Source organism: Coregonus clupeaformis, chromosome 17 (assembly GCF_020615455.1).
Source record: "Coregonus clupeaformis isolate EN_2021a chromosome 17, ASM2061545v1, whole genome shotgun sequence".
Taxonomy (NCBI): domain Eukaryota; kingdom Metazoa; phylum Chordata; class Actinopteri; order Salmoniformes; family Salmonidae; genus Coregonus; species Coregonus clupeaformis.
Window position 1 is genome coordinate 21,319,713 of NC_059208.1, and position 22,140 is coordinate 21,341,852.

Consider the following 22,140-nt stretch of genomic DNA (forward strand, 5'->3'; position numbering starts at 1 on the left):
AGGAGTGGCTTCCGTCTGATTGGTGGAGCGCTGCAGAGATCGTTGTCCTTCTGGAAGGTTCTCCCATCTTCACAGAGGAACTCTAGAGCTCTGTCAGAGTGACCATCAGGTTCTTGGTCACCTCCCTGACCAAGGCCCTTCTCCACTGATTGCTCAGTTTGGCCGGGCGGCCAGCTCTAGGAAGAGTCTTGATGGTTCCAAACTTCTTCCATTTAAGAATGATGGAGGCCACTGTGTTCTTGGGGACCTTCAATGCTGCAGAAATGTTTTGGTACCCTTCCCCAGATCTGTGCCTCGACACAATCTTGTCTCGGAGCTCTACTGACAATTCCTTCGACCTCATGGCTTGGGTTTTTGCTCTGACATGCACTGTCAACTGTGGGACCTTTATATATAGACAGGTGTGTGCCTTTCCAAATCATGTCCAATCAATTTAATTTACCACAGGTGGACTCCAATCAAGTTGTAGAAACATCTCAAGGATGATCAATGGAAACAGGATGCACCTGAGCTCAATTTCTAGTCTCATAGCAAAGGGTCTGAATACTTATGTAAATACGTTTAAAAAAAATTAAAAAATAAAATAAATAATAATAATAATAATTTTAAAAAAATTATATACATTTGCAAAAATTTATAAAAACCTGTTTTCGCTTTGTCATTATGGGGTATTGTGTATAGATTGCTGAGATTTTTTTATTTATTTAATCCATTTTAGAATAAGGCTGTAACGTAACAAAATGTGGAAAGAGTCAAGGGGTCTGAATACTGTGAGACTTGATGCTGTCGGTAGGACACAGTTAGTGTGCCATGTATGTTGTTTTAGAGGCAAAGGCTGACATGGGCTGACAATGTGACACATTTGGATATACTTCTGCCCTTTGTGTTATGTTAAGGGCAACAAAAGGAAATGGATAGATCTTGATCTTAATCCTAATCTTGATCTTAATCTTAATTTAAATCTTAATCCTGATCTTAATCTTAATCTTGATTTTAGTGCTCTCTCTCCCTGTGTGCAGGTGTGAAGAATGCTGATGAGAATGAGCTGAGGGCCATAGCTTCTGAGCCTGACAACACTCATGTGTACAACGTGGCAGACTTCAGCATCATGAGCTCTATAATAGAGGGACTTACCAAGATAGTCTGTGAACGGGTAGAGGAGCAGGACAAGGAGATCAAAGGTGAACAAATCAAATCAGAGAGCAAAGCTGTTGACACGTCAGTCATCATACTACTGTCTACCTTTACAGTACTGTCTCATGCACTTAGACATAGTGCACAGTCTTTAATATTGAGCAGGCCTCAGGTAGTCACTAGAAATCTGAGCTGAAATAACTCCTGTCTGTTTAATACACTTCATACTTAATCAGCATGCATTTGAATCATCATAATGCTGTCCATATGTAGTGCATACTGAATAAACAGGTTCCAAAAGGGATCTTCGGCTGTCCCCATAGGAATACCCTTTTGGGTTCCATGTATAACCCTCTATGGAATGAGTTCTACATGGAACCCAAAAGGGTTCTACCTGGAGCCAAAAGGGTTCTAGCTGGAACCAAAAAGAGTTATTCACAGGGTTATCCTATGGGGACAGCTGAAGAACCCTAGATAGCACCAGAGTGTACTGTACAAACCTTCCAGACCATACATTCTCTAACCGTCCGTTATAATGTATCTCCAGGAGAGACGGCAGGTAAGGAGACACAGGTAGCTCCTCGGGACCGAGTGACATCAACATGTCCTTACAGTACAGTATACTGAACAGTCTTTCACCTTATATGATGCTATCCTGGACTATCTGAATGTATGTTTCTCCAGGAGAGTCTGCAGAACAGGAGACACAGGGAGCTCCTCAGGACCTAGTGATATCAGAGGTGACAGCCAGGAGTTTCAGGGTGTCCTGGAGTCACGCCCCCGGCAGTGTAGAGAAGTACCGTGTGGTGTACTACCCTGCTACCCAGGGAGGACGGCCTGAAGAGGTATACACTCACACACCATCTTGCTCTCCCACCCAATAGTCGCGTATCCGTTTTTTTATGTCCATCTGCTGCAGTTGAAACCAGGGGTCGTAACCTAAATCATTTTTCCAATCGTTTTTTTCCGACTAGCAAAATAAAGTTCTGAACCGGTTCGAACCAAAAAAATTTACCAGTTTATATCATTCCTTTCGGTTCCTTTTTTAACCTGTGAAATCAACAGCTTTTTACATTTAGCTCATTAAATATCTTCACCAATCATTGCGGATAGAGCAGGCAAGCTAGTTGCGCAAGATGCAACGGAAATTTTGCGGGTGGGGAGAGATAAAGAGAGGGTTGAGGAGGAGGCTTGAAGCGCTCGGCATCTTGTTATGACATGCATTATCTGAATTAGGTCCACATAATTATACCTAGGAGGAGCGGCTTCTATGGAGGAACTTTGAATGTCCTTTGAGCTAACAAGCTTGTGTGTGCAGAGTGGCACCAGAATTAAAAACACGTCTTGTCGTTTTGTAGTTAATAAATCCAACGTGAAACGTGATAACTAGGCCTATAGTATCCTTAACTAGCATTGACAGAGTGAGGGCTTTGCATAGGCGCTTTGTTGCATCCTTTTGTGGGACTAGAAAAAATGCCTGGAACGTTAAATAACGTTATTAACCGGTTCCCATGCTTTTAAAATAACGGTTCTGTTCTGGAACAGTATGGATCACTTTCGTTCCTGGTTCCGTTTCTGTTCCTTGAAAAATGTCGTTATTTTCCAGTTTTTCAGTTCTGTTCCCTGAACCGGTTCCAACCCTGGTTAAAACACACCCACTGTAAATTCAGTGAGACACAAGACAATAAATGACTGAATGCACACCTGATACTGCAGTGAAATGTCAGTCATTCCCCTTGCCCTGTCTTCTGTCCTCCTGCATCCCTCGCCTGAATCCATCCTGTACTCCAGTCATAGTTGAAACACTCACTGGGAAAGACAACGGAGTGCACACGCGACACTTGCACTGTAATTTCGGGGTCACACCCCTGGCCTCTATCTGCGTTCCTGTGTCCCTCATCCCCTGTATCCATCCAGTACTCCAGCTGTTTAGGGCGGTGTCCCAAATGGTGCCCTGTGGGCCCTGTCAAAAGTAGTGCACTACATAGGGAATAGGGTGCCATTTAGGACACAGCCTAGATGTGTGCTGATCAGAGAGGCTGGACTATAGAGACGTATGGCAGTATTGCCAGGGGAGTTAGATGTAGTTTCCTGAACACATACAGGACTACTTTACTGGATGTATTGACTCCAGATGTACAGGACTACATTACTGAATGTATTGACTCCAGATGTACAGGACTACTTTACTGGATATATTGACTCCAGATGTTCAGGACTACTTTACTGGATGTATTGACACCAGATGTTCAGGACTACATTACTGAATGTATTGACTCCAGATGTACAGGACTACTTTACTGGATGTATTGACTCCAGATGTACAGGACTACTTTACTGGATGTATTGACTCCAGATGTTCAGGACTACATTACTGAATGTATTGACTCCAGATGTACAGGACTACTTTACTGGATATATTGACTCCAGATGTTCAGGACTACATTACTGAATGTATTGACTCCAAATGTACAGGACTACTTTACTGGATGTATTGACTCCAGATGTACAGGACTACTTTACTGGATGTATTGACTCCAGATGTTCAGGACTACATTACTGAATGTATTGACTCCAGATGTACAGGACTACTTTACTGGATATATTGACTCCAGATGTTCAGGACTACATTACTGAATGTATTGACTCCAGATGTACAGGACTACTTTACTGGATGTATTGACTCCAGATGTTCAGGACTACTTTACTGGATGTATTGACTCCAGATGTTCAGGACTACTTTACTGGATGTATTGACTCCAGATGTACAGGACTACTTTACTGGATGTATTAACTCCAGATGTTCAGGACTACTTTACTGGATGTATTGACTCCAGATGTACAGGGCTACTTTATTGAATGTATTGACTCCAGATGTTCAGTCTCTGTGTATCTCTCAGACCCAGTCTCTGTGTATCTCTCTGACCCAGTCTCTGTGTATCTCTCTGACCCAGTCTCTGTGTATCTCTCTGACCCAGTCTCTGTGTATCTCTGTGTATCTCTGTGACCCAGTATCTGTGTATCTCTAAGACCCAGTCTCTGTGTATTTCTGTGTATCTCTCTGGCCCAGTCTCTGTGTATCTCTCTGACCCAGTCTCTGTGTATCTCTCTGGCCCAGTCTAGCTGTATCCTTCTCTCCCAGTCTCTGTGTATCTCTCTGGCCCAGTCTCTGTGTATCCCTCTGACCCAGTCTGTGTGAATATCTCTGTATCTCTCTGACCCAGTCTCTGTGTATCTCTCTGACCCAGTCTCTGTGTATCTCTGTGTATCTCTCTGACCCAGTCTCTGTGTATCTCTCTGACCCAGTCTCTGTGTATCTCTTTGACCCAGTCTCTCTGTATATCTCTGACCCAGTCTCTGTGTATCTCTGTGTATCTCTTTGACCCAGTCTCTCTGTATCTCTCCCAGTCTGTGGTGGACGGCACAGTGAACTCTGTGGTTGTGCAGAATCTCAACTCCTTGACAGAGTACCAGTTAGCTGTGTTTGCTGTCTACACCAGCTCAGCTAGCGAGGCACTTCGTGGCAGCGAGACCACATGTGAGTCCACCTCCCTTCTCATTGTCAGCAAGGTTATTTTTTCCTCAGCTCCTGTGCCAAGTTGGATGTGTGTAAACATACTCTTTCACCTAGGTTTAACCCACATTTATGTGTGTGTGTGTGTCTGTGTCTGTGTGTCTGTGTGTGTGTGTCTGTTCGTTCCTGTGTCTGTGTGCGTTCCTGCGTGTCTTCACGTGTGTCTCAGTGGCTCTTCCCATGGTGAACGGCCTGGAGCTGTACGATGTTACCCACAACACTATGCGGGCGCGGTGGAGCGGTGTGCAGGGCGTCTCGGGGTACACGGTCCTCTACGCCCCCTTGACCGAGGACGGGACCTCAGACGAGAAAGAGGTACCCCAGCCAGAGGGCTGCGAGCCTGGGTGGGATCGGTCTGGGGGAGGGTTCTTCCTGGAGGGGCTGGTGGTGGTCCGTGTCTCTTTTCTTCTGGTGAAATCTAGCATGAATACTCCCTAGTTACTAAACCACAGGATCACCGGGGTGGTAGGCTTTGTGTCAGTGGATCTGGTGCTAAACTGAAAAGAAACTCCAGCAGCACACTGGTGATCTTGATGCTTCAGAGGTTTATTGGATCTGGTGGTGTCATGGAGGCAGGAGAGGCCTCAATAAGAGGACTTCCTCTGTCCCTGTCTCTGTCCCTATCCCTGTCTCTAGAGAAAATGTTGCAGTTTTAAAGAAAGTTTGCTTCAATTCTACTCATTTTGCCAGGGGGCGGAGAGAAGATTTTGCAGTTTTTTAACTAATTTCATGCAATTCTACTCATTTTGCCATGGGGCAGAGAGAATATTTGTCACGTACGTTAAGAGAGGGGTCGGACCAAGGCGCAGCGTGAAAGGCGTACATGTTTATTGAACTAATAAACACACGACACAGTAACCAAAATAACAAACTTAACCGTGACGGTCCAAAGGGCTAACACACAAGCCTAAACAGGAACACAACAAGATCCCACAACACAGGCAGGAAAACTGGCTGCCTAAGTAGAGACAACGAGCGACAGCTGCCTCTGATTGGGAACCACACCCGGCCAAACATAGAAATACAAACCTAGAATATTCACACCCTGACCAAACTAGCTAGAGTTCTATAGGCCAGGGCGTGACAATATTTAGCAATTTTATAACTAATTTCATACAATTCTACTCATTTTGCCATGGGTCGGAGAGAAGATTTTGCAATTCTATAACTAATTTCATGCAATTCTACTCATTTTGACATGGGGGCGGAGAGAAGATTGAGCAATTTTATAACTAATTTCATACAATTCTACTCATTTTGCCATGGGGCGGAGTGTGATGAGTGTGATAGAAGGAGTCAGGCGCAGGAGGGTATTCACCGAATGCAGAGTTTATTCCGTCGTACACACATAGCGACAAACGAAACAGGCACAGGGGACATATCTACCCTGGCAATACATTTACATTACATTTTAGTCATTTAGCAGACGCTAATTATCCAGAGCAACTTACAGTTAGTGAGTGCATACATTATTTGTTATACCCCCCGTGGGAATCGAACCCACAACCCTGGCGTTGCAAACGCCATGCTCTACCAACTGAGCTACATCCCTGCCGAACATTCCCTCCCCTACCCTGGGCCAATTGTGCGCCGCCCCATGGGTCTCCCGGTCGCGGCCGGCTACGACAGAGCCTGGATTCGAACCAGGATCTCTAGTGGCACAGCTAGCACTGCATCGCAGACCACTGCGCCACTCGGGAGAGTATACAAGCTACAATACAAGGTAACAATAGCTCCAACAATAACAGGCACATGGGAAATATCTACCCCGGCAATAACAAGGTACGAGTAGCTCCACCGAGCTACACTACTATCACAAAGAAACAATCACCCACAAGGACAAGGGGGGCAGAGGGAACACTTATACACTGACTAATGAGGGGATAAGAACCAGGTGTGTGTGATTGACAAGACAAGACAAATGGAATGATGAATAATGGAGCGGCAGTGGCTAGTAAGCCGGTGACGCCGAACGCCGAAGCCTGCCTGAACAAGGGGGGGAGGCAGCCTCGGCGGAAGTCGTGACAATACCCCCCCCCCCCGACCTCGGCCTCGGGGACGGCCAGGAGGACGCGGAGCAGGGCGAGCCGGATGGTGACGGTGGAAATCCCGCAACAGGGAGGGATCGAGGATATCCCTCACCGGGACCCAGCACCATTCCTCCGGACCGTACCCTTCCCACTCCACGAGGTACTGAAGGCCCCCCACCCGACGCCTCGAATCCAGGATGGAACAGACCGAGTACGCCGGGGCCCCCTCGATGTCCAGAGGAGATGGAGGAACCTCCCGCACCTCAGACTCCTGGAGCGGACCAACCACCACCGGCCTGAGGAGAGACACATGAAACGAGGGGTTAATACGGCAATCAGGGGGAAGTAATAACCTATAAGTGACCTTGTTGATTCTCCTCAGGACTTTGAACGGCCCCACAAACCGCAGGCTCAGCTTCCGGCAGGGCAGGCGGAGGGGCAGATTCCGGGTCGAGAGCCAGACCCGATTCCCCGGTACGAAGACCGGGGCCTCACTGCGGTGACGGTCAGCGTTGGCCTTCTGACGACGCACAGCGCGCTGTAGGTGAACGTTGGCAGCGTCCCACGTCTCCTCCGCGCGCCAAAACCAGTCATCCACCACAGGAGCCTCGGTCTGGCTCTGGTGCCACGGTGCCAGAACCGGTTGGTAACCTAAAACACATTGGAATGGCGTTAGGTTATTAGAGGAGTGGCGGAGAGAGTTCTGGGCATATTCTGCCCATGGCAAGAACACCGACCACTCCCCCAGCCGGTCCTGGCAGTAGGAACGCAGGAACCTACCCACATCCTGATTTACCCGTCCCACCTGCCCATTTGACTCGGGGTGGAACCCAGAGGTCAGGCTGACCGAGATCCCCAGACGTTCCATGAATGCCTTCCAAACCTTGGACGTGAACTGGGGACTTCGGTCGGACACTATATATCCTCTGGCACCCCGTAGTGCCGGAAGACGTGAGTAAACAGGGCCTCCGCAGTCTGCAGGGCAGTGGGGAGAACGGACAGAGGAAGGAGGCAGCAGGACTTGGAAAAGCGGTCCACAACGACCAGGATGGTGGTGTTACCTTGGGAGAGGGGAAGATCAGTCAATAAATCAACACTAAGGTGAGACCATGGTCGTTGTGGAACTGGTAAAGGTTGTAACTTACCTGCTGGGAGGTGCCTAGGTGCCTTACTCTGGGCACACACCGAGCAGGAGGAGACGTACACCTTCACGTCCTTAGCCAAGGTAGGCCACCAGTACTTTCCGATCAGGCAGCGCACTGTACGACCGATACCTGGGTGACCAGAGGAGCGTGACGTGTGTGCCTAGTAGATCAGACGATCACGGATAAGAGCAGGCACGTACCGCAGCCCAGCTGGACACTGAGGTGGAGATGGATCTGTGCGTAATGCCTGCTCTATATCCGCATCCATCGCCCATACTACCGGCGCCACAATGCAGGAGTATGGGGGTGTTGTCTCTGGGCCTCTCCTCTGTGTCATACAGCCGGGACAGTGCGTCTGCCTTCACATTCTTCGTACCCGGAATGTATGACAGTGTAAAATCAAACTGGGTGAAGAATAGGGCCCACCTGGCCTGGCGAGGATTCAGCCTCCTCGCTGCCCGGGTGTACTCCAGGTTACGGTGGTCTGTCCAGACGAGGAAAGGGTGTTTCGCCCCTTCGAGCCAATGCCTCCACACGGTCAAAGCTCGGACAACAGCCAACAGCTCCTGATCACCAACGTCGTAGCTCTGCTCCGCCGGGCTGAGCTTCTTAGAGAAGAAGGCACAGGGGCGGAGCTTGGGTGGCGTGCCCGAGCGTTGGGATAGGACAGCGCCTATCCCTACCTCGGACACATCCACCTCCACTACGAACGGTAGTGATGGATCGGGGTGGGCCAATACGGGGGCTGAGGTGAACAGACCCCGCAGTCTCCTGAAGGCCAGGTCAGCCTCAGCAGACCAGCGGAGCTGGGACGGCCCACCCTTCAACAGGAATGTAAAGGGAGCTGCGACCTTGCCAAAGCCCCGGATAAACCTCCGATAGTAGTTGGCAAAGCCAAGAAAGCGCTGCACCTCCTTAACCGTGGTTGGAGTCGGCCAATTACGCACGGCTGAAATGCGATCTCCCTCCATCTCCACAACTGAGGTGGTAATGCGGTATCCGAGGAAGGAGACGGACTGCTGGAAAAACATACACTTCTCTGCATTGGCATAAAGGTAATTTTCCAACAGTCGGGCCAGCACTTTGCGAACCAGGGACACATGCTCGGCGCGCGTAGCAGAATACACCAGGATGTCATCGATGTAGACCACCACACTGCGACCAAGCATGTCCCGAAACACCTCATTCACAAAGGACTGGAAGACGGATGGAGCATTCATCAAACCATAGGGCATCACCAGGTATTCATAATGCCCCGTGGTTGTGCTGAATGCTGTCTTCCACTCCTGAACACGCACCAGGTTGTATGCACTCCTGAGATCTAATTTGGTGAAGAAGCGTGCCCCATGCATTGACTCAATCACTGAAGGAATGAGGGAGAGAGGATAACTAAATCTTATAGTCTCCTTGTTCAGTGATCGATAATTAAAGCACGGGTACAGACCGCCGTCTTTCTTCTTCACAAAGAAGAAACTCGAGGAGGCGGGTGAAGTGGAGGGACGTATATACCTCTGGCCCAGGGACTCGGTGACGTATGTTTCCATAGCTTCCGTTTCAGCCTGCGACAGGGGGTACACATGACTCCTGGGAGGTACAGCGTCTACCCGAAGGTTCATCGCGCAATCCCCCGCCCAATGAGGTGGTAATTTTGTCGCCTGTGTCTTAGAAAACACGTGCGCCAGATCATTGATTTCGGGGGGATGCGCATGGTGGAGGTGCCGTCTGGACTTTCCACCGTGGTTGCACCAACGGAAACACCTAGACACCTACCCTGACACTCTCGCGACCACCCCGTGAGAACCCTCTGCGGCCATGAGAAGGTGGGGTTGTGGAGTGCTAGCCAAGGGATACCTAATACCACAGGGAAAGCAGGAGACTCAATAATCGAAAAAGTAACCTGTTGACTACAACGTGTGGTGTACTGTCAGCACAACCATGGGGCATTATGAATACCTGGTGATGCCCTATCAGGACGTCCTCTGGCTGCCAGCAGGTTGTCCAAACGGATGGCCATGCCCACCAGTTTTGTAAAAGACAACATGGTGTCCCGGCAGGCTAGCTCCCGTCGGACGTCCTCCCGCAGATGGCACCGGAAATGGTCGATCAGAGCCCGCTCGTTCCACCCAGACCCCGCTGCCAGAGTCCGAAACTCCAACGCGAAGTCCTGCCTCAGGTGGACCAGCCGCTCGCCCGCCTCTCGACCCTCGGGCGGGTGATCGTAGACCGCCCGAAAGAGGCGAGCGAACTCCCCGTAGTCCTCCAATGCGGCTCCTCCTTCGTTCCAAACCGCGTTGGCCCACTCCAGGGCTTTCCCCGAGAGGCAGGAAACGAGGACGGACACCTTCTCCCGCTCCGATGGCGCCGGCCTGATGCTGGAGAAGTAAAGCTCCAGTTGGAGGAGGAATCCTTGGCAGAGCACCGCCGTCCCGTCGAACACCCGTGGTAGGGATATCTGGATCCCTCCGGGTGCTGGGGTGTAGGTTGCTGGATCCGGTTGGCCAGCTGGTCTCGACAGATCGGGTTCTCTCCTCTCCAGGCGTTGGAAGACCTGAAGAACCCGATCCATCACTTCCCCCAACCTGGCCAGCATCGTGGACTGCTCCTGGACCCGTGCCACGACTCCAGGCATGCGCTCTTCTCCCGCTGACTCCATAGCGGGTGGGTGATTCTGTGATGAGTGTGATAGAAGGAGTCAGGCGCAGGAGGGTAATCACCGAATGCAGAGTTTATTCCGTCGTACACGCATAGCGCTAGATAGCGAAAAAACGAAACAGGCACAGGGGAAATATCTACCCCGGCAATAGAAGGTACGAGTAGCTCCACCGAGCTACACTACTCTCACAAAGAAACAATCACCCACAAGGACAAGGGGGGCAGAGGGAACACTTATACACAGACTAATGAGGGGATAAGAACCAGGTGTGTGTGATTGACAAGACAAGACAAATGGAATGATGAATAATGGAGCGGCAGTGGCTAGTAAGCCGGTGACGACGAACGCCGAAGCCTGCCCGAACAAGGAGGGGAGGCAGCCTCAGCAGAAGTCGTGACACGGAGAGAAGATTTAGCAATTTTATAACTAATTTCATGCAATTCTACTCATTTCGCCATGGGGCTGAGAGGAAAATCTCTTTTACATTTTGCCATAGGGTGGAGAGAAATGTTAGAATTTTTTTATATGGTATCTGAGTGAGACTGACTAACAAAATCAATGGGGGACCCTGGTCGGTAGTTCGACCATGATAGCAAGTTTAGATAGCTGTCTGCTAAACTAACTTAGCAATCAAAAAAAAAAATCGCTGATATGGGCTAATTGACTGACTATCAGTGACTGACGTAACAAGAGGAAAACTGCTGATGCACAACCACATTTAGAAATTGTGTATTCTACTATTCTAACTCTGAACCGTAAGTTGAGACCCAGACTGAGTTCCTAAAAAATATATATATTATCAGAGGGCCTTCAAAAGGGGTGCCGCGGGCCGGAATATTCCAGAAGATGCCTCAGAAATAATACTGTACATTCTATAAAGCTTTTTTCAGACAGTGGAAAGAAGTTACATGTTTCATATTGAATTATTCTCCGTACTAATCAGGCTTCCAGATGGTACTTCTTGGGATGAGTCCCAATGGCACCCTATTCCCTATATAGTCCACTACATTTGAAAATACAAATACTACAAAAGTAGTGCACTATATAAGGAATAGGGTGTCATTTGGAACGCACCCCACTGTGTCACCAGGACCTTCACTGGTGCCACGTTTTTCCCATTTCCCATTAAACCAACAGATGAAGGTGTCAGACGCAGTAACTGATCTGGAGCTAGAGGCCTTGACTCCTGCTACAGAGTACACTGTGACAGTCTATGCCATGTATGGAGAAGAGGCTAGTGATCCTATGACTAACCAGGAGACCACCTGTGAGTGTCCTCTCAAACTTACTGTAACATATTCAACAATTCAGATAAAGGAGAGATATACTGTATATCTTCCTGTCTTCAGAAGTTGTAACTATCTCTTGTAGCTGTATAGCACTTTGTGACAACTGCTGATGGAAAAAGGGCTTTATAAATACATTTGATTGATTGATTGATCTCTGCAACATGACATATTGAGTTAACCCCTTTGTGTCTACAGTGTCACTGAGCCCTCCCAAGAACCTTGTGTTCTCTGAGGTGGACCACAACTCAGCCAAACTGTCGTGGGAAGCTGCCTCTAGGAAGGTGACAGGATACCGCATCATGTACGTCAAGACTGGCGGGCTACAGACTAATGAGGTGAGAGACAAGACTAGGGGATTTAACCTAGAACAAGACTAGGGATTTAACCTAGAGTTATCCATATATTGCATCTGACTTCCTCCTCCTCTCTCTCTCTCTCTCTCTCTCTCTCTCTCTCTCTCTCTCTCTCTCTCTCTCGCACGCTCTCTCTCGCACTCTCTCTCTCTCTCTCTCTCTCTCTCTCTCTCTCTCTCTCTCTCTCTCTCTCTCTCTCTCTCTCTCTCTCTCTCTCTCTCTCTCTCTCTCTCTCTCTCTCTCTTCTCTCAATACTGTGTGTCTCTGTTTCCCCTTAGGTGGAGGTGGGTCCAGTCACGTCCTGGACTCTAAATGACCTGACGTCTGTAATGGAGTATGAGGTGGCCATCTTTGGGATCTACAACGAGGGCCAATCAGAAGCCCTCTCTGGCATGTTCACCACCGGTAAGAACCAATCAGAGTCTATCAGAGTAGTGCCAGATGGCAGGGTTGGCACTTTAGGAGCTATTTTATTGGTACTAACCAGGTCAGAGTACTACTGTAGTATGAGTTCTTCCTATTGGTACTAACCAGGTCAGAATACTACTGTAGTATGAGTTCTTCCTATTGGTACTAACCAGGTCAGAGTACTACTGTAGTATGAGTTCTTCCTATTGGTACTAACCAGGTCAGAGAAGTACTGTAGTATGAGTTCTTCCTATTGGTACTAACCAGGTCAGAGTAGTAATGTAGTATGAGTTCTTCCTATTGGTACTAACCAGGTCAGAGTAGTACTGTAGTATGAGTTCTTCCTATTGGTAATAACCAGGTCAGAGTAGTACTGTAATATGAGTTCTTCCTATTGGTACTAACCAGGTCAGAGTAGTACTGTAGTATGAGTTCTTCCTATTGGTACTAACCAGGACAGAGTAGTACTGTAGTATGAGTTCTTCCTATTGGTACTAACCAAGTCAGAGTAGTACTGTTGTATGAGTTCTTCCTATTGGTGCTAACCAGGTCAGAGTACTTCTGTAGTATGAGTTCTTCCTATTGGTAGTAACCAGGTCAGAGTACTACTGCAGTATGAGTTCTTCCTATTGGTACTAACCAGGTCAGAGTAGTACTGTAGTATGAGTTCTTCCTATTGGTACTAACCAGGTCAGAGTAGTACTGTAGTATGAGTTCTTCCTATTGGTACTAACCAGCTCAGCATACTACTGTAGTATGAGTTCTTCCTATTGGTACTAACCAGGTCAGAGTAATACTGTAGTATGAGTTCTGCCTATTGGTACTAACCAGGTCAGAGTACTACTGTAGTATGAGTTCTTCCTATTGGTACTAACCAGGACAGAGTACTACTGTAGTATGAGTTCTTCCTAATGGTACTAACCAGGTCAGAGTAGTACTGTAGTATGAGTTCTTCCAATTGGTACTAACAAGGTCAGAGTAGTACTGTAGTATGAGTTCTTCCTATTGGTACTAACCAGGACAGAGTAGTACTGTAGTATGAGTTCTTCCTATTGGTACTAACCAAGTCAGAGTAGTACTGTTGTATGAGTTCTTCCTATTGGTGCTAACCAGGTCAGAGTACTACTGTAGTATGAGTTCTTCCTATTGGTAGTAACCAGGTCAGAGTACTACTGCAGTATGAGTTCTTCCTATTGGTACTAACCAGGTCAGAGTAGTACTGTAGTATGAGTTCTTCCTATTGGTACTAACCAGGTCAGAGTAGTACTGTAGTATGAGTTCTTCCTATTGGTACTAACCAGCTCAGCATACTACTGTAGTATGAGTTCTTCCTATTGGTACTAACCAGGTCAGAGTAGTACTGTAGTATGAGTTCTTCCTATTGGTACTAACAAGGTCAGAGTAGTACTGTAGTATGAGTTCTTCCTATTGGTACTAACCAGGTCAGAGTAATACTGTAGTATGAGTTCTGCCTATTGGTACTAACCAGGTCAGAGTACTACTGTAGTATGAGTTCTTCCTATTGGTACTAACCAGGACAGAGTACTACTGTAGTATGAGTTCTTCCTATTGGTACTAACCAGGTCAGAGTAGTACTGTAGTATGAGTTCTTCCTATTGGTACTAACAAGGTCAGAGTAGTACTGTAGTATGAGTTCTTCCTATTGGTACTAACCAGGACAGAGTAGTACTGTAGTATGAGTTCTTCCTATTGGTACTAACCAAGTCAGAGTAGTACTGTTGTATGAGTTCTTCCTATTGGTGCTAACCAGGTCAGAGTACTACTGTAGTATGAGTTCTTCCTATTGGTAGTAACCAGGTCAGAGTACTACTGCAGTATGAGTTCTTCCTATTGGTACTAACCAGGTCAGAGTAGTACTGTAGTATGAGTTCTTCCTATTGGTACTAACCAGGTCAGAGTAGTACTGTAGTATGAGTTCTTCCTATTGGTACTAACCAGCTCAGCATACTACTGTAGTATGAGTTCTTCCTATTGGTACTAACCAGGTCAGAGTACTACTGTAGTATGAGTTCTGCCTATTGGTACTAACCAGGTCAGAGTACTACTGTAGTATGAGTTCTTCCTATTGGTACTAACCAGGACAGAGTACTACTGTAGTATGAGTTCTTCCTATTGGTACTAACCAGGTCAGAGTAGTACTGTAGTATGAGTTCTTCCTATTGGTACTAACAAGGTCAGAGTAGTACTGTAGTATGAGTTCTTCCTATTGGTACTAACCAGGTCAGAGTAGTACTGTAGTATGAGTTCTCCTATTGGTACTAACCAGGTCAGAGTACTACTGTAGTATGAGTTCTTCTTATTGGTACTAACCAGGTCAGAGTACTACTGTTGTATGAGTTCTTCCAGTCAGAAGTGATGTGTGTTTTACTTCATCTTCTATCTGATCTGATGATGCTGTTTGATCTCTCTAATAGACCCTGTGCCAGGCCACCTTGACCTCCAGGCCAGTGAGGTCACCACAGAGAGCTTCCGGGTCAGCTGGGGTCACTTTGTTCCGGGCATCGTCCTCTACAAACTGACCTGGGCTTCTAATGATGGAGAGGACACTAAGGAGGTCAGTACTGGGACAACCCACTAATGAGGTCAGTACTGGGACAACCCACTAATGAGGTCAGTACTGGGACAACCCACTAAGGAGGTCAGTACTGGGACAACCCACTAATGAGGTCAGTACTGGGACAACCCACTAATGAGGTCAGTACTGGGACAACCCACTAATGAGGTCAGTACTGGGACAACCCACTAAGGAGGTCAGTACTGGGACAACCCACTAATGAGGTCATTACTGGGACAACCCACTAAGGAGGTCAGTACTGAGACAACACACTAACGAGGTCAGTACTGGGACAACACACTAACGAGGTCAGTACTGGGACAACCCACTTAGGAGGTTGGTACTGAGACAACACACTAACGAGGTCAGTACTGGGACAACCCACTAACGAGGTCAGTACTGGGACAACCCACTAAGGAGGTTGGTACTGAGACAACACACTAACGAGGTCAGTACTGGGACAACCCACTAACGAGGTCATTACTGGGACAACCCACTAAGGAGGTCAGTACTGAGACAACACACTAACGAGGTCAGTACTGGGACAACCCACTAACGAGGTCAGTACTGGGACAACCCACTAAGGAGGTTGGTACTGAGACAACCCAAAAGGGAAATCAGACCTGTATCAATACATTTGTCAAATGCTTCCTAAGACTCTTCATGCTGTGTATTTAGTTTGCCAGGTAAAATAGAATCAATGGAATAGTCCCAAAAGTGCAAACTCCAATATCCATATGCCAAGTTAGATACTTTACTTGATTGGGTGCCTGATTGACTAGGTTTTTAGAGGCTGATATAACTGTGATCATGCCTCAGATCCAAAGTGTTGATAATCTGTTCTTAACAAGAGAACATCAGCTGCAGAATGACACAATGCTCCAGTCTCTAGCCAGCTGGTGAAATATTAGCCTGGTACCAGATCTGTTTGTGCTGTTTTGCCAACTCCTATGACAGCAGCCATTGGAGTTGGCTATAAAGCACAAACCGTTATGGGCCCAGGCTAGTGAAATATGCTCTCTGAACTGACACACCACCCTCATGCATCACCTGGGCCTGGCCTTTTCCTGGGTCCTGACTGACTGCTGTAGCTAGCTGGTCTTTCCAGATAGCACAGCAGCACTGCAGGTCGGTGTGTTTTCCTGGGAGTCACCGCTGCAGGAAATAATATGTGTCCCAAATCGCACCCTATTCCCTGTAAAGTGCACTACTTTGGATCTGAGCCCTATGGGCCCTGGTCAAAAGTAGTGCACTAAATGGGGAATAGGGTGCCATTTGGACCGCATACTGTGACTGTAGAGCTGTGAGCCTGTGACTCTGAGGTAGGGTGGTGGAATGTTACACCACTGAGACCCAAAACGCTCTGTCGATCTGGAGAGGAGAGATTTTCCCACAAAACCCACCAATGCAGACTAGTTGAGGTAATCCATGAGAGAGCAGTGTATGTGGTCCTCTGTAGCTCAACTGGTAGAGCACGGCGCTTGTAACGCCAAGGTAGTGGGTTCGATCCCCGGGACCACCCATACACAAAAATGTATGCACGCATGACTGTAAGTCGCTTTGGATAAAAGCGTCTGCTAAATGGCATATTATTATTATGATAATGATATTGATCAAAGCATGTGTATTTTTATCCTTTCTGTTTTGTATTCTCTCTTATTTCTCTCTCACCATATCTCTCTTTCTTTCTTTCTTTCTTTCTTTCTTTCTTTCTTTCTTTCTTTCTTTCTTTCTTTCTTTCTTTCTTTCTTTCTTTCTTTCTTTTCTTTCTCTCTCTCTCTCTCTCTCTCTCTCTCTCTCTCTCTCTCTCTCTCTCTCTCTCTCTCTCTCTCTCTCTCTCTCTCTCGCTCTCTCTCTCGCACTCGCACTCGCACTCTCTCTATCTCTCTCCGTCTCCATCTCTTTCCCTCTCTCTCCATCTTTCTTTATTTCTTTCTTTCTCTCTCCATCTCTCTCTCACTAACTCTCTCCATCTCTCTCTCTCTCTCTCTCTCTCTCTCTCTCTCTCTCTCTCTCTCTCTCTCTCTCTCTCTCTCTCTCTCTCTCTCTCTCTCTCTCTCTCTCTCTCTCTCTCTCTCTCTCTCTCTCTCTCTCTCTCTCTCTTTCTCTCTGTATTCTAGATGGTTCTAAGTGGTGATGTGGACTCCTTCCTCCTCAGTGGACTGAGCCCTAACACGGAGTATGAAGTGATGCTCCAAGCCATCTTCAAAGACCAATCAGAGAGTGATGCAGTGTTAGTGGTGGAGACAACACGTAAGAGAACAATACAACTCAACTCATTCTCCATGCAGCATACAGCAGAACCATTCTCTCATGTGTAGATCTGCAGTTTAGACCGTGACTTTAAATCAGACCTTATCTGCAAAGGGCCAGGCTTTCACTCCAGCCAAATCAGTAAGACACCAGATTAAAGTATTGAACTAATCACTTTGTCCAATAAAGACTTAATTAGTTGAATCAGATGTGGCACTGCTTTGACTAGAGCTGCAGCCTGCACCCACACTGGGTATGCAACGTTGACAAATCTAAACTGTAGTAGTTCATTCAGTTCTAGTATTGTCTTTCTCTCTGTTTGTCTAACTAACTGTGTCATCGTTGTTTCCAGTTGCCAGGACAACAACGGTTGCCACTACAACGCCAGGTAATGAATGTTGTGACTGGTGTTTAAATTATTCTTATTGGTCGAATGGAAAAGGCTATTTTTCATGTTGTCACCGAGCGTTCTGCTCCCACAAGTCTCTCTGACTCGATTATAGTCCTGGTACCATCGGCTCTCAGGTCCATATGGGACCAAACTGGAGTTTCCAAATTCAATCAACAAAGTGTTTGTTTTAGATTTATATCTTCTAGCTAGGGCTCAGAGTTATTCATGGTGGATATTTAGTCTCTTGTACCTGGGTTATATCTTCTAGCTAGGGCTCAGAGTTATTAATGGTGGACATGTAGTCTCTTGTACCTGGGTTATATCTTCTAGCTAGTGCTCAGAGTTATTCCTGGTGGATATTTAGTCTATTGTACCTGGGTTATATCTTCTAGCTAGGGCTCAGAGTTATTCATGGTGGATATTTAGTCTCTTGTACCTGGGTTATATCTTCTAGCTAGGGCTCAGAGTTATTCCTGGTGGATATTTAGTCTCTTGTACCTGGGTTATATCTTCTAGCTAGGGCTCAGAGTTATTCATGGTGGATATTTAGTCTCTTGTTCCTGGGTTATATCTTCTAGCTAGGGCTCAGAGTTATTCATGGTGGATATGTATTTAGTCTCTTGTACCTGGGTTATATCTTCTAGCTAGGGCTCAGAGTTATTCCTTGTCAGGTCATGTGGTCAGGAAAACATCCTGGCCCTAAGAGTGTTGCCTCTTTGGCAGGGGTTGCTTTGGTTTGGTTTTAGAATTACTTCTTACTTGAGCACGCTGGTATAAAACAGAGGTTCAATCCTGGTTCACAAAGATGTGTTTGTTGACTGCTTTGTGTTGTTAAAGTACATGATGCTGAATATCATGATTGTGATTGCATATGTTGATGATGAGTCATTTCATGTTGTGTTAACTCAACTCTGTATATCTGGTCTCTTGTCCTAGCTGTTATCAACTAACTGGCCTGGTCAAACGGATTAAATAAGTCGATACATTAATATCTCTATCTGCTATCTGTCCCCTCCAGTGGTGCGTCAGGCGGTGAGAGGCCTACAGGTCCAGGATGAGACCACCTATAGTCTGAAGGTGTCATGGCAGCTGGAGGACCCTAAGGTGGACCAGTACAGAGTCACCTACGTCAGCCTCACGGGAGACCGCAACGAGGATTCAGTGAGTTTGGAGCCCGTTTAGAGGCAGAGACTTGCAGTGATCATGATCTGTGGTGTACTGATTGTAAGTCACTCTGGAGACCTCCTTATTCTCACTAGTCTCACACCATCCTGCACCTTAGCAGCCGTGTTGTTGGTTGTCTCACACCGTCCTGCACCTTAGCAGCTGTGTTGTTGGTTGTCTCACACCGTCCTGCACCTTAGCAGCCGTGTTGTTGGTTGTCTCACACCGACCTGCACCTTAGCAGCCGTGTTGTTGGTTGTCTCACACCGTCCTGCACCTTAGCAGCCGTGTTGTTGGTTGTCTCACACCGTCCTGCACCTTAGCAGCCGTGTTGTTGGTTGTCTCACACCGTCCTGCACCTTAGCAGCCGTGTTGTTGGTTGTCTCACACCGTCCTGCACCTTAGCAGCCGTGTTGTTGGTTGTCTCACACCGTCCTGCACCTTAGCAGCCGTGTTGTTGGTTGTCTCACACCGTCCTGCACCTTAGCAGCCGTGTTGTTGGTTGTCTCACACCGTCCTGCACCTTAGCAGCCGTGTTGTTGGTTGTCTCATACCGTCCTGCACCTTAGCAGCCGTGTTGTTGGTTGTCTCACACCGTCCTGCACCTTAGCAGCCGTGTTGTTGGTTGTCTCACACTGTCCTGCACCTTAGCAGCCGTGTTGTTGGTTGTGTCACACCGTCCTGCACCTTAGCAGCCGTGTTGTTGGTAGTCTCACACCGTCCTGCACCTTAGCAGCCGTGTTGTTGGTTGTCTCATACCGTCCTGCACCTTAGCAGCCATGTTGTTGGTTGTCTCACACCGTCCTGCACCTTAGCAGCCGTGTTGTTGGTTGTCTCACACCGTCCTGCACCTTAGCAGCCGTGTTGTTGGTTGTCTCACACCGTCCTGCACCTTAGCAGCCGTGTTGTTGGTTGTCTCACACCGTCCTGCACCTTAGCAGCCGTGTTGTTGGTAGTCTCACACCGTCCTGCACCTTAGCAGCCGTGTTGTTGGTTGTGTGCTAGGTTGTCAGTGAGTATAGAGAGAACTCACAGAGTTACCAGGAGTCTTAATGTCCGGATGGTTTCCCACCCCTTTGGGAATATGGCCAAAGATGGGCAGACATAGACTGTACGTGGAGTGGCAAGTGCCACAGAGGGGAAGTTCAGATGTAATTTTCCTATGGGGGTGTTGTAGGTAGATCACTCCGTGTAACTCAGCTCTGATCAGAAACCAAGCATCTTACTTTGATGGTACGCAGAGGTTTGGCACCACACAGTGAAAATCATCTCAGGGAGGATAGATCCTGATGACAAGACAAGTTATGTAGATGTTGTCGTAGAAATATTTGACTCAAAAGTAGTCAACTCAAAAATATCTCTCAAGAAACTGGAGCTTGTGAATCCAAATTAGACTTTATTATTGCGTAACAAAGCCGAGCTTGCTCCATGGAACAACTGCTTGCCCTGACCCGGAGCTGTCCTTTTATACAGACACAAATGCATAGTCATGCTTACATAGAATATACAGTTACCCCTTAAGGCAAATGATTAACTTCTTTCAGTGCCACATGTTGTTTTACTCACAAGGGCTACTTGCGCTTCTCTAAATGGAGCCTCTGTATCTTATTAGTGGCGTGACTAAAAAAATTATGTACATACGTACGTTAAAGAACAATCACACTCTGTATTGACTATATTCACTATCCAGACATGCATCTGGAGTACAAAGTATCAATCATGTTCATTCTGTTTTACCCTTAAACTTTCATAACACATTATAAAACATATAAATTAATACTTAAACATGGTTTAAACATGTCATGGCCATAACCCATTCTCAACCACATACATTTAAGACAATCCCAAAAAGCATCCTCTCCCTTGAGATTATGTGCATGTGGCTATGTGTCAGGTCATAAGCACAAACAAATGATAACACTAGTTCCATTGTTACTCCAATCTCCACACAGCCAACACGAGGAGTTGTATCTCCATCACATGTCATTGACATACCCAGACCAGCTGCAGGGAGTTATCAAAAGCACAGCGTTTGCACTAAAGAAATGTCTCTGCTCTGTTTTAACCCTTCAACTGGTTCTCAATCCATAAGCATTTAAAGCATATACAGTGAGGGAAAAAAGTGTTTAATCCCCTGCTGATTTTGTACGTCTGCCCACTGACAAAGAAATGATCAGTCTATAATTTTAATGGTAGGTTTATTTGAACAGTGAGAGACAGAATAACAAAAAAAAAATCCAGAAAAACGCATGTGAACATTTTTATAAATTGATTTGCATTTTAATGAGGGAAATAAGTATTTGACCCCTCTGCAAAACATGACTTAGTACTTGGTGGCAAAACCCTTGTTGGCAATCACAGAGGTCAGACGTTTCTTGTAGTTGGCCACCAGGTTTGCACACATCTCAGAAGGGATTTTGTCCCACTCCTCTTTGCAGATCTTCTCCAAGTCATTAAGGTTTCGAGGCTGATGTTTGGCAATTCGAACCTTCAGCTCCCTCCACAGATTTTCTATGGGATTAAGGTTTGGAGACTGGCTAGGCCACTCCAGGACCTTAATGTGCTTCTTCTTGAGCCACTCCTTTGTTGCCTTGGCCGTGTGTTTTGGGTCATTGTCATGCTGGAATACCCATCCACGACCCATTTTCAATGCCCTGGCTGAGGGAATGAGGTTCTCACCCAAGATTTGACGGTACATGGCCCCGTCCATCGTCCCTTTGATGCGGTGAAGTTGTCCTGTCCCCTTAGCAGAAAAACACCCCCAAAGCATAATGTTTCCACCTCCATGTTTGACGGTGGGGATGGTGTTCTTGGGGTCATAGGCAGCATTCCTCCTCCTCCAAACACGGCGAGTTGAGTTGATGCCAAAGAGCTCCATTTTGGTCTCATCTGACCACAACACGTTCACTCAGTTCTCCTCTGAATCATTCAGATGTTCATTGGCAAACTTCAGACGGGCCTTTATATGTGCTTTCTTGAGCAGGGGGACCTTGCGGGCGCTGCAGGATTTCAGTCCTTCACGGCGTAGTGTGTTACCAATTGTTTTCTTGGTGACTATGGTCCCAGCTGCCTTGAGATCATTGACAAGATCCTCCCGTGTAGTTCTGGGCTGATTCCTCACCGTTCTCATGATCATTGCAACTCCACGAGGTGAGATCTTGCATGGAGCCC

The 22,140-nt window shown here is 47.0% G+C and overlaps 1 protein-coding gene across 1 annotated transcript in view; it reads left to right on the top strand.

The window, feature by feature from the left end:
- LOC121586073 (collagen alpha-1(XIV) chain-like) overlaps positions 1 to 22,140 on the top strand; it is a 235,092-nt gene that overhangs the window by 77,202 nt on the left and 135,750 nt on the right. Inside the window, exons 9-19 of the mRNA XM_041902529.2 lie at positions 1,020 to 1,181; positions 1,819 to 1,979; positions 4,543 to 4,672; positions 4,878 to 5,023; positions 11,674 to 11,803; positions 12,021 to 12,160; positions 12,457 to 12,583; positions 15,022 to 15,161; positions 17,282 to 17,414; positions 17,767 to 17,802; positions 18,824 to 18,966. Coding sequence (XP_041758463.2) covers positions 1,020 to 1,181; positions 1,819 to 1,979; positions 4,543 to 4,672; positions 4,878 to 5,023; positions 11,674 to 11,803; positions 12,021 to 12,160; positions 12,457 to 12,583; positions 15,022 to 15,161; positions 17,282 to 17,414; positions 17,767 to 17,802; positions 18,824 to 18,966 — 1,448 coding nt within the window. The remainder of the gene's footprint in view (positions 1 to 1,019; positions 1,182 to 1,818; positions 1,980 to 4,542; positions 4,673 to 4,877; positions 5,024 to 11,673; positions 11,804 to 12,020; positions 12,161 to 12,456; positions 12,584 to 15,021; positions 15,162 to 17,281; positions 17,415 to 17,766; positions 17,803 to 18,823; positions 18,967 to 22,140) is intronic.